The sequence below is a fragment of the Balaenoptera acutorostrata genome, chromosome 8 (genome assembly GCF_949987535.1).
Source record: "Balaenoptera acutorostrata chromosome 8, mBalAcu1.1, whole genome shotgun sequence".
NCBI lineage: Eukaryota > Metazoa > Chordata > Mammalia > Artiodactyla > Balaenopteridae > Balaenoptera > Balaenoptera acutorostrata.
This window is the reverse complement of record NC_080071.1, coordinates 65,333,590-65,348,621: the sequence shown is the minus strand read 5'-3', so window position 1 is coordinate 65,348,621 and position 15,032 is coordinate 65,333,590. Positions and strand designations below refer to the sequence as shown.

Sequence of the window (15,032 nt, the reverse complement as noted above, 5' to 3'; positions counted from 1 at the left end):
GGGGGTATATTACCCTTACAATTATTTGATTCTGCATTTCTAGATGCTGAGTTTATTACTTTTTACTTTACTATTCCTATGTGGAACTCAGTAAGTATAAATTAATAAATATAAATTAATCATGACTAAGTATCTTGCTGGTGTACTGGATTTAAATAAAACCTCAATGGTGAGGGACCTAGTCTAATTTTTTTTTTAACGTCTTTATTGGAGTATAATTGCTTTACAATGGTTTGTTAGTCTCTGCTTCATAACAAAGTGAATCAGCTATACATATACATATATCCCCATATCTCTTCGCTTTGCATCTCCCTCCCACCCTCCCTATCCCACCCCTCTAAGTGGTCACAAAGCACCAAGCTGATCTGCCTGTGCTATGCGGCTGCTTCCCACTAGCTATCTGTTTTACATTTGGTAGTGTATATATGTCCATGCCAATCTCTCACTTCGTCCCAGCTTACCCTTCCCACTCCCCATGTCCTCAAGTCCATTCTCTACGTCTGCGTCTTTATTCCTGTCCTGCCCCTAGGTTCTTCAGAACCTTTTTTTTTTTTTTAGATTCCATATATATATGCTGGCATATGGTATTTGTTTTTCTCTTTCTGACTCACTTCACTCTGTATGACAGACTCTAGGTCCATCCACCTCACTACAAATAACTCAATTTTGTTTCTTTTATGGCTGAGTAATATTCCATTGTATATATGTGCCACATCTTCTTTATCCATTCATCTGATGATGGACACTTAGGTTGCTTCCATTACCTGGCTATTGTAAATAGAGCTGCAATGAACATTTTGGTACATGACTATTTTTGAATTATGGGTTTCCCAGGGTATATGCCCAGTAGTGGGATTGCTGGGTCATATGGTAGTTCTATTTTTAGTTTTTTAATGAACCTCCATACTGTTCTCCATAGTGGCTGTATCAATTTACATTCCTACCAACAGTGCAAGAGGGTTCCCTTTTCTCCACACCCTCTCCAGCATTTATTGTTTATAGATTTTTTGATGGTGGCCATTCTGACCAGTGTGAGGTGATGCCTCACCTCACATGGAGGGGAGAATATACAATGGAGAAAAGACAGCCTCTTCAATAATATTGTGATGATCATACGGTTTTTCTCCTTCCATTTGTTAATATGGTTTATCACATTGATTGATTTATGTATATTGAAGAATCCTTGCATTCCTGGGCTAAATCCCACTTGATCATGGTGTATGATCCTTTTAATATGCTGTTGGATTCTGTTTGCTAGTATTTTGTTGAGGATTTTTGCATCTATGTTCATCAGAGATATTGGCCTGTAGTTTTCTTTCTTTGTGACATCTTTGTCTGGTTTTGGTATCAGAGTGATGATGGCCTCGTAGAATGAGTTTGGGAGTGTTCCTCCCTCTGCTACATTTTGGAAGAGTTTGAGAAGGATAGGTGTTAGCTCTTCTCTAAATGTTCGATAGACTTCACCTGTGAAACCATCTGGTCCTGGGCTTTTGTTTGTTGGAAGACTTTTAATCAGAGTCTCAACTTCAGTGCTTGTGATTGGTCTGTTTATATTTTCTATTTCTTCCTGGTTCAGTCTCAGAAGGTTGTGCTTTTCTAAGAATTTGTCCATTTCTTCCAGGTTGTCCATTTTATTGGCATAGAGTTGCTTGTAGTAATCTCTCATGATCCTTTATTTCTGCAGTGTAAATTGTTACTTCTCCTTTTTCATTTCTAATTCTGTTGAATTGAGTCTTCTCCCTTTTTTTCTTGATGAGTCTGGCTAATGGTTTATCAATTTTGTTTATCTTCTCAAAGAACCAGCTTTTAGTTTTATTGATCTTTGCTATCGTTTCCTTCATTTATTTTTCATTTATTTCTGATCTGATCTTTATGATTTCTTTCCTTCTGCTAACTTTTGGGTTTTTTTGTTCTTCTTTCTCTAATTGTTTTAGGTGTAAGGTTAGGTTGTTTATTTGAGATGTTTCTTGTTTCTTGAGGTAGGATTGTATTGCTATAAACTTCCCTCTTAGAACTGCTTTTGCTGCATCCCATAGGTTTTGGGTCGTAGTGTTTTGATTGTCATTTGTTTCTAGCTATTTTTTGATTTTCTCTTTGATTTCTTTAGTGATCTCTTGGTTATTTAGTAGTGTATTGTTTAGCCTCCATGTGTTTGTATTTTTTACAGATTTTTTTCCTGTAATTGATATCTAGTCTCATGACATTGTAGTCGGAAAAGATACTTGATACGATTTCAATTTTCTTAAATTTACCAAGGCTTGATTTGTGACCCAAGGTATGATCTATTCTGGAGAATGTTCCATGAGCGCTTGAGAAGAAAGTGTATCCTGTTGTTTTTTGTTGGAATGTTCTATAAATATCAATTAAGTCCACCTTGTTTAATGTATCATTTAAAGTTTGTGTTTCCTTATTTATTTTCATTTTGGATGATCTGTCCATTGGTGAAAGTGGGGTGTTCAAGTCCCCTACTCTGATTGTGTTACAGTTGATTTCCCCTTTTATGACTGTTAGCATTTGCCTTATGTATTGAGGTGCTCCTATGTTGGGTGCATAAATATTTACAATTGTTATATCTTCTTCTTGGATTGATCCTTTGATCATTATGTAGTGTCCTTCTTTGTCTCTTTTAATAGTCTTTATTTTAAAGTCTATTTTGTCTGATATGAGAATTGCTACTCCAGCTTTCTTTTGATTTCCATTTGCATGGAATATCTTTTTCCATCCCCTCACTTTCAGTCTGTATGTGTCCCTAGGTCTGAAGTGGGTCTCTTGTAGACAGCATATATATGGGTCTTGTTTTTGTATCCATTCAGCCAGTCTATGTCTTTTGGTTGGAGCATTTAATCCATTTACATTTAAAGTAATTATTGATATGTATGTTCCTATTACCATTTTCTTAATTGTTTTGGGTTTGTTATTGTAGGTCTTTTCCTTCTCTTATGTTTCCTGCCTAGAGAAGTTCCTTTAGCATTTGTTGAAAAGCTGGTTTGGTGGTGCTGAATTCTCTTAGCTTTTGCTTGTCTGAAAAGCTTTTGATTTCTCTGTCAAATCTGAATGAGATCCTTGCTGTGTAGAGTAATCTTGGTTGTCGGTTTTTCACTTTTATCACTTTAAATGTGTCCTGCCAACCCCTTCTGGCTTGAAGAGTTTCTGCTGAAAGATCAGCTGTTAACCTATGGGGATTCCCTTGTGTGTTATTTGTTGTTTTTCCCTTGCTGCTTTTAATATTTTTTCTTTGTATTTAATTTTTGATAGTTTGATTAATACGTGTCTTGGCGTGTTTCTCCTTGGATTTATCCTGTATGGGACTCTCTGTGCTTCCTGGACTTGATTGACTATTTCCTTTCCCATAGTAGGGAAGTTTTCAACTATAATCTTTTCAAATATTTTCTCGGTCCCTTTCTTTTTCTCTTCTTCTTCTGGGACCCCTATAATTCGAATGTTGGTGCGTTTAATGTTGTCCCAGAGGTCTCTGAGACTGTCCTCAATTCTCTTCATTCTCTTTTCTTTATCCTGCTCTACGGTAATTATTTCCACTGTTTTATCTTCCAGGTCACTTATCTGTTCTTCTGCCTCATTTATTCTGCTATTGATTCCTTCTAGAGAATCTTTAATTTCATTTATTGTGTTGTTCATCATTGTTTGTTTGCTCTTTAGTTCTTCTAGATCCTTCTTAAACATTTCTTGTATTTTCTGCATTCTATTTCCAAGATTTTGGATCATCTTTACTATCATTACTCTGAATTCTTTTTCAGGTAGACTGCCTATTTCCTCTTCATTTGTTTGGTCTGATGGTTTTTTACCTTGCTCCTTCATCTGCTGTGTGCTTCTCTCTCTTCTGATTTTGCTTAACTTACTGTGTTTGGGGTCTCCTTTTCACAGGCTGCAGGTTCATAGTTCCCGTTGTTTTTGGTGTCTGCCCCCAGTGGCTAAGGTTGGTTCAGTGGGTTGTGTAGGCTTCCTGGTGGAGGGGACTGGTGCCTGTGTTCTGGTGGATGAGGCTAGATCTTGTCTTTCTGGTGGGCAGGACCAGGTCCGGGGGTGTGTTTTGGGGTGTCTGTGAACTTATTATGATTTTAGGCAGCCTTTCTGCTGATGGGTGGGGTTGTGTTCCTGTCTTGCTAGTTGTTTGGCATAAGGTGTCTAGCACTGTAGCTTGCTGGTCTTTGAGTGGAGCTGCGTCTTAGTGTTGAGATGGAGATCTCTGGGAGAGCTTTCGCCGTTTTATATTGTGTGGACCCGGGAGGTCTCTGGTGGACCAGTGTCCTAAACCTGGCTCTCCCACCTCAGAGGCACAGGCCTGACACATGGCCGGAGCACCAAGACCCTGTCAGCCATACAGCAGTGAAAATCTGCAATCTTTTCCTCTACGATCAGGAACAAGACAAGGATGCCTCCTCTTAACTACTTCTATTCATATAGCACTGGAAGTCCTTTTTGGACAGAAAGAGCTTGCTCCTGGATTGTCATAATGACTTGATGATGATCAGTTAACCAAAATTTGACTTATTCAGGAAGTCTGGAGTGCAGTCCTGTAACAGTTATATCCTAGGGCAAGTTATTGAACTTCTCTGTATATCAATTCCTCATCTTCTTCAACTGTTTTATAAAAATGTTAGCCACCCCTCTTCAGATTTATGGTTTTCAGTAACACTGTCTTGATCTCTCAAGAATGATGGTGCTGATAAAGAGTTCAAAGAAGTAGTCATAAGAATGCTTGCCAGAAGAATGCTTGGGAGAAGAAAGGAGGAACTCAGTGAGAACTTCAGCAAAGACCTCTGAATGCAAAGGCCATACTGCCTGTGGTTTATCTTCCCATATTTCTGTAGGTCAGAAATCCAGCCTGGCCTGGCTAGGTTCTCTCCTCAGAGTATCATAAGGCTTCTTGCTATGGTAGGCCTGAAGTCCTATTTCCTTGTTTGCTATCAGCCAGAACCACTCTTAGCTCCTAGAGGCTGCCCACATTCCTTGTCCTGCAGTCTTCTTCATCTCCAGTTCAGAAACCACCTAGTCCAATTCTAAACATCATGTACTTCCTAGAATTTTAACAAATAATGATGCTAGTTTGATTCAGGAGGGGTGCAGTTACGTTTCATACCATGTCAAAGATTTGGTTTACTTTTTTCTGAAAGAACTTGAAGGGTAAAGATAGTTGCTTGTACATATATTGCTAGATACCCAGCACGGGCTAGGCAAGTGGTAAAAGCAGAATAAAAGTATGGAACACATACATTACGGAGTGGTAATTTCAAATGAAGTCCTATATCAAGAATACTGTTGTCCTGTATGTTCTCAGGATATGGAAAGGAAAGGAAAGAGGTTTTGTACTGCCATGACTTATACTTTGCTTCTTACTGTCTCAAATCCCCATGTGCCTCTTTTGGACAGGCAGGATTCTTAGTACCTGCTCTGTTGCTTTCTTATAAGTAGGTCCTTACTGCTCAGGCCTGACCAGATTAACTTCTGGATTAGTTTTCTAGCTGCTGCCATTACCAATTGCCACAAATTTATATCACCCTTATTTGTCTTTATAAATTATTATCTTACAGCTCTGTAGGTTAGAAGTCCAACACAGGTCTCACTGGGGACAAAATCAAGATGGGGGCTGTGCTCTGTTGCTTTCTGGAGTCTCAAGGGGAGAATCCATTTCCTTGTCTTTTCCAGCTTTCAGCTTTGCCCACATTCCTTGGCCCCTGACCCCATTCCTTCATCATCAAAGCTGTTGAGTCCTTCTCATGCTGCCATCTCTCTGGTTTTCTCTTTCAATTCCCTCTTCCACTTTTGAAGACCCTTGTGGTGACACTGGGCCTACCCAGATAAATCAGAGTAATCTCCCTATCTTAAGATCAGTTGATCAGCAAATTAATTCCATCCACAACCTTAACTCCCCTTTGTCTTTGAACCTAACATATTCACAAGTCCTGGGGATGAGATGTAGATATCTGGGGAGGGCCATCCGTTATTCTGCCTACTACAAACTCTTTAAATTGACAGCTCAGCTTGACCTTCTTTTCAGCCTAAAAAGCAGATATGGCTAAGAGCATGTGCTCTGGAGTCAGGCTACTTGGGTTCAGATTTTGGCTTTGCCTCTTTTTGATGAGTATCTCATCTGGTAGTGGGGATAAGAATGGTACCGTCTTTATATAGAGTTCTTGTGAGGATGTTAACTTTAAAAAGGAAATACCTACAAAAAGAACTTCCTGGCTTAGATCTTCTTCCTCAAGGCTGTTGAGATGAAGGACGGAGAAAAGAAAGAAGGGAGGAAGGGAGGGAGGGAGGGAAAGAAAGAGAAGAGGCAGTGGGCAGTACTAAGTGTGCCTTCAGGACAGGACAGAGTCGTGCAAGTCAAATACTAAATTCCCTGCAGGCTGTATTGCTTTTTCTTGTACCAGTGACATCAAGTACTTGCTTTTAAAGAAAATTTATCACTGTTTTATAGTAAATCAAATCCCCTTTCTGTGGAACTCTAAGGGATTATCCAAGTATCTTGCTCATACCAAATCAGAGCCTGAAATAAGTGGTTATAGTTAGAATTACTATTATTCAACACGTTATTGGATTAGATCATTTTCTACTGTACTTTTCCCTTTTTTTTTCATTTTACCTTTGTTCTGTTTTGCTTCATTTCCTTGAGGTTCTATCCTGCATGTGTACCTGTTTACGAAATGAACACAAAAGGTGTGTGGAGAAATGTTGGGATCAGGGGATAGGGCTGGTTTTTGTTTGTTTGTTTGTTTTAGGAATGAACAAATACAGGGAAATTCTGCACTGAACAGGAAACCTTGCTAACCTGAGCAGGACAGCTTGCTAACATCCCAACAAGAGTTTTGGACTGTGAGGGTATCTCAGGCCTCAGGGGATCCTGGGAACATTCTCCCAAGTAGGAGGGTGGCCAGTTTCTAGAAGAGGATCTGAGGGAGGACGTACACCCAGAGCTAAGAATGACTGCTGTCTGAGGTGCTGACTTCACTGGGATTCCAGCCAGAACCTGAGATTGTATGTAGGCTTTGGGGATATGGAAATGGCCACTCTATTAGTTATAAGTACAGAACCCTGATTCAGACTGGTGTTAGCTTCCAAGGGTATTTATTAGCTCTAATAACTAAGAAGAATAGAATTGGATTTGTCTTTTGGCTTGGCTGGGTCCAGGTTCTCAGATGTTTTTCATCAGGACTAGAAACTCTCTCTTCCTTTCTACCCCCGGCCCCATTTTTCTCTGTTGACTTCGTTCCCAAGCAGGCTCTTTCCCACATGACCATATGGACACCAGCAGCTCCGGGCTTCAGTATTAGTATCTTAACCCCAGTGGAAAGAGAGCTTCTCTCTTCCAATAGTTTCAGCAAATGTCCCAGAGCTGGCTCTCGTTGACCTTTGTGGGTCACATGACTGTCACTAAGCAGATCACTGTGGCCAGAAAACTTCAGCCTTAGGAGGAGGGTCAGGCCCATACAATTGAGAATGCAGAAGAGTTGCTGTCCCGGGCAAGATCAAGTTGGTGGTGTCAGAAGAAGGGGGAAGGAGTGAAAACAACCACTGCATCAGCTCTGAGGCTGACAAAGGCACTCAGCGGTGGACCTTGGGTAACAAGAAACAGTTCAAAAGAGTGGGCTTACAGATCTGCCTGGGTTCTCACCCCATGGCTGCCACTCACTGGCTGTGTGACGCAAGCCTCAGTGTCCTTAGCACATGCACACAAAAGGGGTGCAAAGATTTACCATGGAAGGCTGCTGAGGATATTACTGGGGTGAGATTGGGGAAATAGCCAGCACGTGCCTGCATATGATACCATCCTTAATAAACATGAGCTTTTTCTCGACTTGAATATAGAATGTCTAGATAGACCTGCAGGTATCACAGGCAGCATTTCTGGGCTTCCATTGTAAAGCTTAGGACTGAAATCTGGGTGTTGAAATGTTAGAGTTTCATCATTCAATGGTACAGGCTAATCATTCTTTATTTACCCTATACGGGCATGACATGTCATTTCCAACACACTTTTACATTCGTTTCTTCTTTAATAATGACAATTTCAATAATAATAGTTAATATTCATCGAGATCTTACCATATGCCAGAGAATTTTCTAAGCACTTTACATAGATCATCTCATTTAATCCTCACAACCAATCTATGAAGTAAGTGCTGTAATTATCCCCGTTTTATTGAGGAGGAATTCAGGCACAGAGAGGTTAAAGTGCTCAGAGTCACACAGCTATTGGAAGAGCTGGGATTTGAACCCAAGCAGTCTGACTCCTGAGCTCACCTTCCCTACACACCTTATTTCTCAACACATACGCACTGCCTCTCTTCAAGGTAGGGCTAATCGTTTTCTAAGGGGTGATGGAAGTTGAGTTCTTTACCCAGATCTCTCTAATACCCTCGTTATTTTTATGTTTCCTAGGTGTTTTTCCAGGTCTGACCATCTTGCCCTCCATATGAAGAGACATATCTAAAAAACCTAAAGGCCACAGTTGCCATGGCGCCAGCCGTTGTCTGAAGGAAATGCCATGAGGCAGGGGGCTGGACTTCAGGCGGGGACCCATTGCCTCGCAGAAGAAAGTTCTCACTTACTAAACCTCTGTGTACACACACGCACAGACACACACAGACACGCACACACGCACTCACACATAGACACACACACACGCGCACACACACACTGTCATGCACTCAGCTATATTTAAAATATATACGTCTATTCTTTATGCCTTGCCCTAGCCAGATGGTAGAAGACGAAGAAGAAGGAAACCAGGTGAACTCAGCAAGGCAGTCTGGCTGCTTACTTCAGCACTATTGGAATTATTTCCCGCTGTTGCCAATGGAAATCAAAGAAAATGGATGTGACGTCTCTGCAGGTGGACGGCAGTAAGAGGGGCTTATTTAACTTGCTTCTCAGTGCAACTTGATAGGAGAATACAACGTCTTAAAGTTGCATATGTGTAGCACTAATGTTTCTTTTTAAATAGTTGGGGGAAAATGACCTAGAAAACCAAATTGCAGTTTGGTAGCCAAAATTAACTCTTGGTTTATTTGTCCTTTGTGTGTGAAAAGTCCTACTATTCCGTGCGTCCGACTTCCTCACAGAACTGTTGATCAGTTTTGGTTCTTCTTAGTACTATTGAGATCTATCCAGTTGATACCAACGGCCTTAGCGGCGGCAGACTCTGGAATAACTCCTTACACCTTTCTGGCCTGCATTTCTCTAGACTTCACTCTCCAGGGAGGAGTTTTCTTTTCTTACTTTTTGACTCTCTTGCACACCATATGCACTAGGGATTCTGGAAACTTCTAGCATGACTGCAAAGTGGCCAAGAGAATAAAGTCCTTGATGATAAATCACAGTATATCCCTTGAGCCTCACCTTATTGCCAGTGCTAGATTTTTTCTTTTTAATCTCTGTTTTTTGCTAACGAAAACTTGAAAAGCTTATTTGGAAGCTTAAATGTTTTATCTTTTCTCCATGGACTAAACCTCTCCAGGACACTCTCTCGGCACCTGGATGTCCAGCTCTCGAAGCAGCCAATCAGATGGGACATCACACTTTTCTCATCCCCCTTGAGGCATCCTGACCTCAGCTTACAGTGATCAACCCTGTGCTGTATGTCATTGCTACCCTATAACCAGTTTCAGCATAGATGTTGCTAGTCTCAAAGGGCAGCTGCATATTTAACCTAACTCTGGGTTACGACCTGACAAAAAGCCAAAAATATCACTCTTTCCAGGAGTGGGGAGAACAGAGGATGCCTCCCAAGTCTAGTGACTTCAAAAACCATCACCCTTTCTTCCTCTCTCATACCCACTGAGTCCTATCACCCCACTTGTTAAGACACACAGTTCAAAATGCCATTGTGGGAATGAAGGGTGGACATTTAAAGAAAGGGTTGAGATATTTCTCTCATGCTCTGTCTAAAAAGAGAGACATATTTCTGATTTTTTTTTTTTTTTGGCTAGGCCCACCATGACTTGTGACCTAGAGCACCCGGGATCCACAGAGGCCTCACTCTTACTCTGCAAGCTGACGCCGAGGGGGTTACATGCCTCACTTTCCATCCCACACACACATCCAATATCGGCCTCCATCTACCCGCATTCGTAGCTAGCTGGCACTGGCCTCAACTCCAAAGACTGCCTTTAGGACCATTAAATGGCCTATGCAAGCAAGCGGGGTGGTTTTAGGGCAGATTGTATATTTTGTATATTCTGGGACCATCCCTTCAAGACACGTCTAAAAAAACAAAAATGGCATTTGGTCCACCCATGGTTGCTGCTCCTTCATACCAGCTGGCTCCCCTCCTGCCCTCCTTGACTGTTTGACTCATTGACTGTTAAAATGCCACCCCATACCTATTTGGGATGCAAAAGTGAAGTCTTTGAAAGGAAATAATAATATAAGAAACACAGATGCATTTATGACAGCAACCTTCAAGATCCTTGGCATTTGGTTTCTCAGCTTTCTGCAAACTTTGATTTCACTGAAATGTTGAAACTACTCGTCTGAGGGCAAAGGAGCCTCCTTATCACAAATGCTGTAGCTGCCAATTGGACACTTGGGGCATTCTGAGGTCTGGCCCTTAACGTTTTCTTTCCCTTTTTCCTTTTTTCAATTTAGACCAAAAAAAAGAAAAAAAAAGAAAAAAAAAAAAAGAAAAATGAAACAACAACAACAAAAAAAACAGCAAAAAAAGAAAAACCACCCTAAACACACATACACACAAAATCTGCCCATTTGCCAGAGGCAATTATGTATATGTTAGTCGGAGGGTATTTTAAAAAATCAGTTTTATTCCAAAGATTTAAAACTAGACATGACTTAGAAACCATTTCTGGAGCACTGCTTGCTGACAATCTCATAGTTCTCGACTGCATTCGAGTGCATTTGTAGCCAGTCCATCAGGGCGGACCATGGGATTATATTTGAATGTGTGGTGCATCCTTTCTCGATGAAGGATGTGTGAGGGACCTTGACCCTCAGCTGTATTAGACTGTAGCGCCTCCAGTCAGTGCACTAGATGAAACTTTAGACACCCCAGGTTTTGTTGGTTCGTTGATTTCCCTTTCTAGAGCAGCCTCCAGCATGACTGCACGCACACACCAGTGATGGCGTTAGCCATGGCTGCCGCGATTTACAAACGTTCTCTCCCCAGCTGGAGTTGCTCTTGCCTCTCGAAATGCTATTATTATTAAGGGTTTATAATACTTAATTTAATTTTTGAACTGACCAATGCAAGGCTCTATTAAAAAGAAAGTTTAAAAAAAATGCAAAAGAGTAATCATTGCTTGCTCGCTCCCCCTTGTCATCTGTGGTCTTGAAAAGATCTCATTTGAACGTGGCAGAACAAAGGGCGTTTGGTCTTCATCAGCGTCTGAAATGTTCGGCAGTTTCTCTCTCTTTTGTATCAGTGAGGTCCTTTGTAATCTGCTCGTGACCTTTCTCTTAGCAGGGTGCACTGAACCTCGATGGTGGGGCTGGCTTGCTTGCTTCAGGTATTTGTTGACTGTGAGAATTGGCCTGAGAATTTGGTGGGCGCTAAGTGTATGGCTTTGAAACTGTTCTTCTCTAGCCCGATTGACACCTCTGAATGATAACCAGTCCTGTCCGTGGTGGGTGGGGTGGGGGGCAGTAGCCCCAATCATTTTGGAAATGGATTTGTGATCAAGTGTCCATCATCTCTGAAACGGCAGAGATGGTTGGAAAGAGCCTGCTGGCGTGAACAGGCTTTCCAAGAAAAAACCTGAAGCTAGTTCGCTTCCAAGAGGACAGGTTATTTAGAACAGTGCTTTAATGGACCTTTGAAATACAGTAAACCGCTTTCTCGTTTAAATTGTTACCTCCCAACATTCCAGGGGATCTCAAATTTGAAAGGAAAAACCTGGCATGGTGTTTCTTGTGGTTGTCCTCTCAAGCTCGGTTTATCCAGGGTTCAGAGTTTGACATATAGGAAAAGAGTGTTTCGAAGCCATTGACAGTTTTCTTTATTTCAATTTGTGCTTCTTTCTCCTACCACACGGCTGTAAGTCAAAGATGTGGAAACCTGAAATTATGATGCTGCTCCTGGCTACTGGCCTCCTGCCCCATTGATGGTTCATTGCCCAGCTTAATGCCTGGTGGTGATGAGTATTATGTCCAGGAAAAGAGATGTTTGGATTCTATGACAGAGCTGCATTTTATAAAAATATCGGAGACCCCCAGAATGAACTTCATGCTGACCATTTCCTTCCCCTCTCTGTGCTCTCCCTTGCAAAGCCCTTCAAGTATCCCCTCTCCTCCCCTCCTGCACCTCTTGTGCCCTTTTTACATCTTTGATTGCCTGATGATAACAGGGTAAAAAAAGACAGCCAACCTCACGCATGATTAGCAGAACTGATTCCTATGTTTTAAAAAATCTTCTTTGAATCTAGAAGCCAGAGAAGATTTTTTTTTAAGGATTTCAGTTTGAGATAAGCTTCCAGATTAGCCATGTCTGTTTGCATCAAAGGGGAAATAAATGGGACTTTCAGGGCGGCTCAGCCAGTGCATTCAGAACATTCTGCCTATAGCCCCAACTCCTGAATTCTACGGCAAAGTCAAAAGAAATGAACTCAAATGGCAAGAACAACAAATCTTAGTGATTAGTTTTATTGGTTCAAAATGGTTTCCTCTATGGAAGTCACTTCATAAAATATAAAATATAGTGCAAAGTGCTTTTGGCTTTTCTTTTGCATGAGTTGGTTTTAGGAGAAGGAAGAAGGTTGGAAAAGTCAGAGACGCAACATATTTAACTACAAAAATCAGGTTCATTGTTTCTTTTTAAAAAAAATCTTATGAGGGCCAGCATTTCTGGCCACAGTTTTGCACCCAGATCTTTGCCAAAGTGAAAATTCGTTAAGTAGAACCTGGTTGAAATCTACTTGCGGAAGCTTCCTCTGGCATCTTCCGGAAGTGGCCACTGCCAAGTGTGGGGTGGAGGGAGGAGGAGAGACTTTGCATTCCGGGTCTGGATTCCATTTCGGTAAACATGGTGATATCTCAGTTTGAAAAGGGGCTGGCCTGAGTATACATCGATGCCTCTTTGATGGCCTACTTTCCTCAGTGAGGATCTTTGGGAAGACTTGAGATGGAACAACGAAAATGTGTCAAAGGAAGCAAAAACTGCTTGTAAATGTGAGATCCCATGACGAACTGCCTGAGGCTTCAGGGTTTTCTCTTGCTTTTAACACTCGCTTAAATCTCCTCTGTTGATTCCTAATAGATCCTGGAAAAGGGAAAAGTAAAGCTGCAATTACCTTTCTTCCGTGCACCCTTCCAATATAGTACTGTATTCTTCAGGTGTTTTGCATTTACGTATAAGTCCTCGGGAAACAGGTATCAAAAACGGAGAGAGAAATCCTAGGCCGTCACTTCACAAATATCCCAAACGAGATACTCTTTTCAAACAGGGCTCCCTCTCGGCAGTCACGAGGGAAGGTTAATGTGTTCTTTGTTGGGGACTGTTTATACAATTTTTTTCAACTGTGAGCTTTGGAATCGTAAACTGCTTTGACTCCAGCTTCTGTCTACTGCCATAAAATGCACCCCACGTCAGAATAATGAGGGTGGTATGTGTGCACGCAGCTAGACACGTGTGCATGTGTACCTAATGTACCTTCGCAGAAGGAAAACAGTTAGGCTACTGACGTTTACGAGGAGTAGCCACCAGTGCCTAATATCTTTTGGGGGGGATGGATGCTTATAATTGCCAGTATATTGAAAACACACTGGGAGTTCCACGTAGAGGGGAGGGGCTGAGGGTGGGGAGAGGGGACATTTTAATCCTAGGCCTTTGGACCCGAGGCAGAATGATTTCTGCAAATCTAGGTCCCGAAAGGCTTTGGGGCTCACCGGCTGGTCCTCAACCTTTTTGTTTTTGTTTTTCTCAGCATGCATTTTCTATTTAAACCCAGACTTAGTTGAATTTCTTGATCTTTCACTTCTGCTTCATTCCAGGGAGGAAAAATACACCTGTTACGGCCAAGATCTCCTTGCTAACACAGAGGCAAAAATAAATGTTTAATGTTTTTGAAGCCTCCCCCTTCCTTTCCATAAATGCCCCCCAAACTCCTTCTCTCCTGTCACCCTCTCCCTCCTCCTACCATGCAACCTCCCAGCCACTGCCACTTTTCTTTCAACTCTCTATCATTCTCATAACAGTTGCTTGAAGAATTTTATTTTTGCACTGTACGTTTTCTTTTTGCCAGACGTGTCTAACAAGTGTGTTTGGAGAGACCTACTCCCAGCCCTACCCCTCCCACACCTCCCTCGGTCACATGCTCTCAGGCCTTCTCTGGTATTTATAATATATCACAGAAGTACCCAGTCTTATAGCCCTCGGTTATGCCTTTTTTTGACATTTTATTTTTTTTAAGCTTTTTATATATATATATAAATATATTACTTTGTCAAGTTTTTTTGCTGTACAAAAGTCTTAAGATTTAAAACTATTATTTGTATTATATGATGGTGGTATGTTAATGTTACAAAATTATTAATGAAGAAAAAATTTATTTTTGTTACTGGTCTGTTTCATAATTCTTTTTTAAATTGGTATATTGTAAGATATCTATGCAAAAAATGTTATGTGACGCATTTTTATTTAAGAATGTAATATGTGTAATAAACAGTAGAATGTGTGTGGCCTTGGAATGCCTTACTGTATTTCTCCTTAGCTTATCTCACCAGGGAGAAAAAATAATCCTCAAAGAGATCCAAATGGGTCCTTATATACCTCATGAGAGTTTTCTTTCTCAGAGAGAAAAAGGGAAGGAAGAAGATTGTATTAGGTCATTTTTCTTCATTTGGGAGGCTGTTGGGGGTATGTGTGTGTGTGTGTGTGTGTGTGTGTGTGTGTGTGTGTGTATTTTATGGTTTCAGTGAGGTAGCTCAGAGCCCAGATAAGAAGAAACACTAAAGGCAGTTGATTTCTTTAAGGGGAGGTAGAGAACAGATGGTTGGAGGTTATGAAAAGCAATACTTTAGAACGAGGTGGATTGTGGGATGTTATTTGTTTAGGGGGTTAG

The 15,032-nt window shown here is 41.1% G+C and overlaps 1 protein-coding gene across 6 annotated transcripts in view; it reads left to right on the top strand.

The window, feature by feature from the left end:
- KLF7 (KLF transcription factor 7) overlaps positions 1-14,645 on the top strand; it is a 111,717-nt gene extending 97,072 nt beyond the window's left edge. For 4 of the 6 annotated variants that reach the window (XM_007190602.2, XM_057551072.1, XM_007190604.2 and 1 more), the window contains one exon: positions 8,401-14,645. In XM_007190602.2, the coding sequence (XP_007190664.1) occupies positions 8,401-8,452 (52 nt within the window). In that variant the 3' untranslated portion in view covers positions 8,453-14,645. The remainder of the gene's footprint in view (positions 1-8,400) is intronic. The other 2 variants (XR_009008987.1, XR_451778.2) reach the window with 2 other exon arrangements.
- The last annotated feature ends 387 nt before the right edge of the window (positions 14,646-15,032 follow it).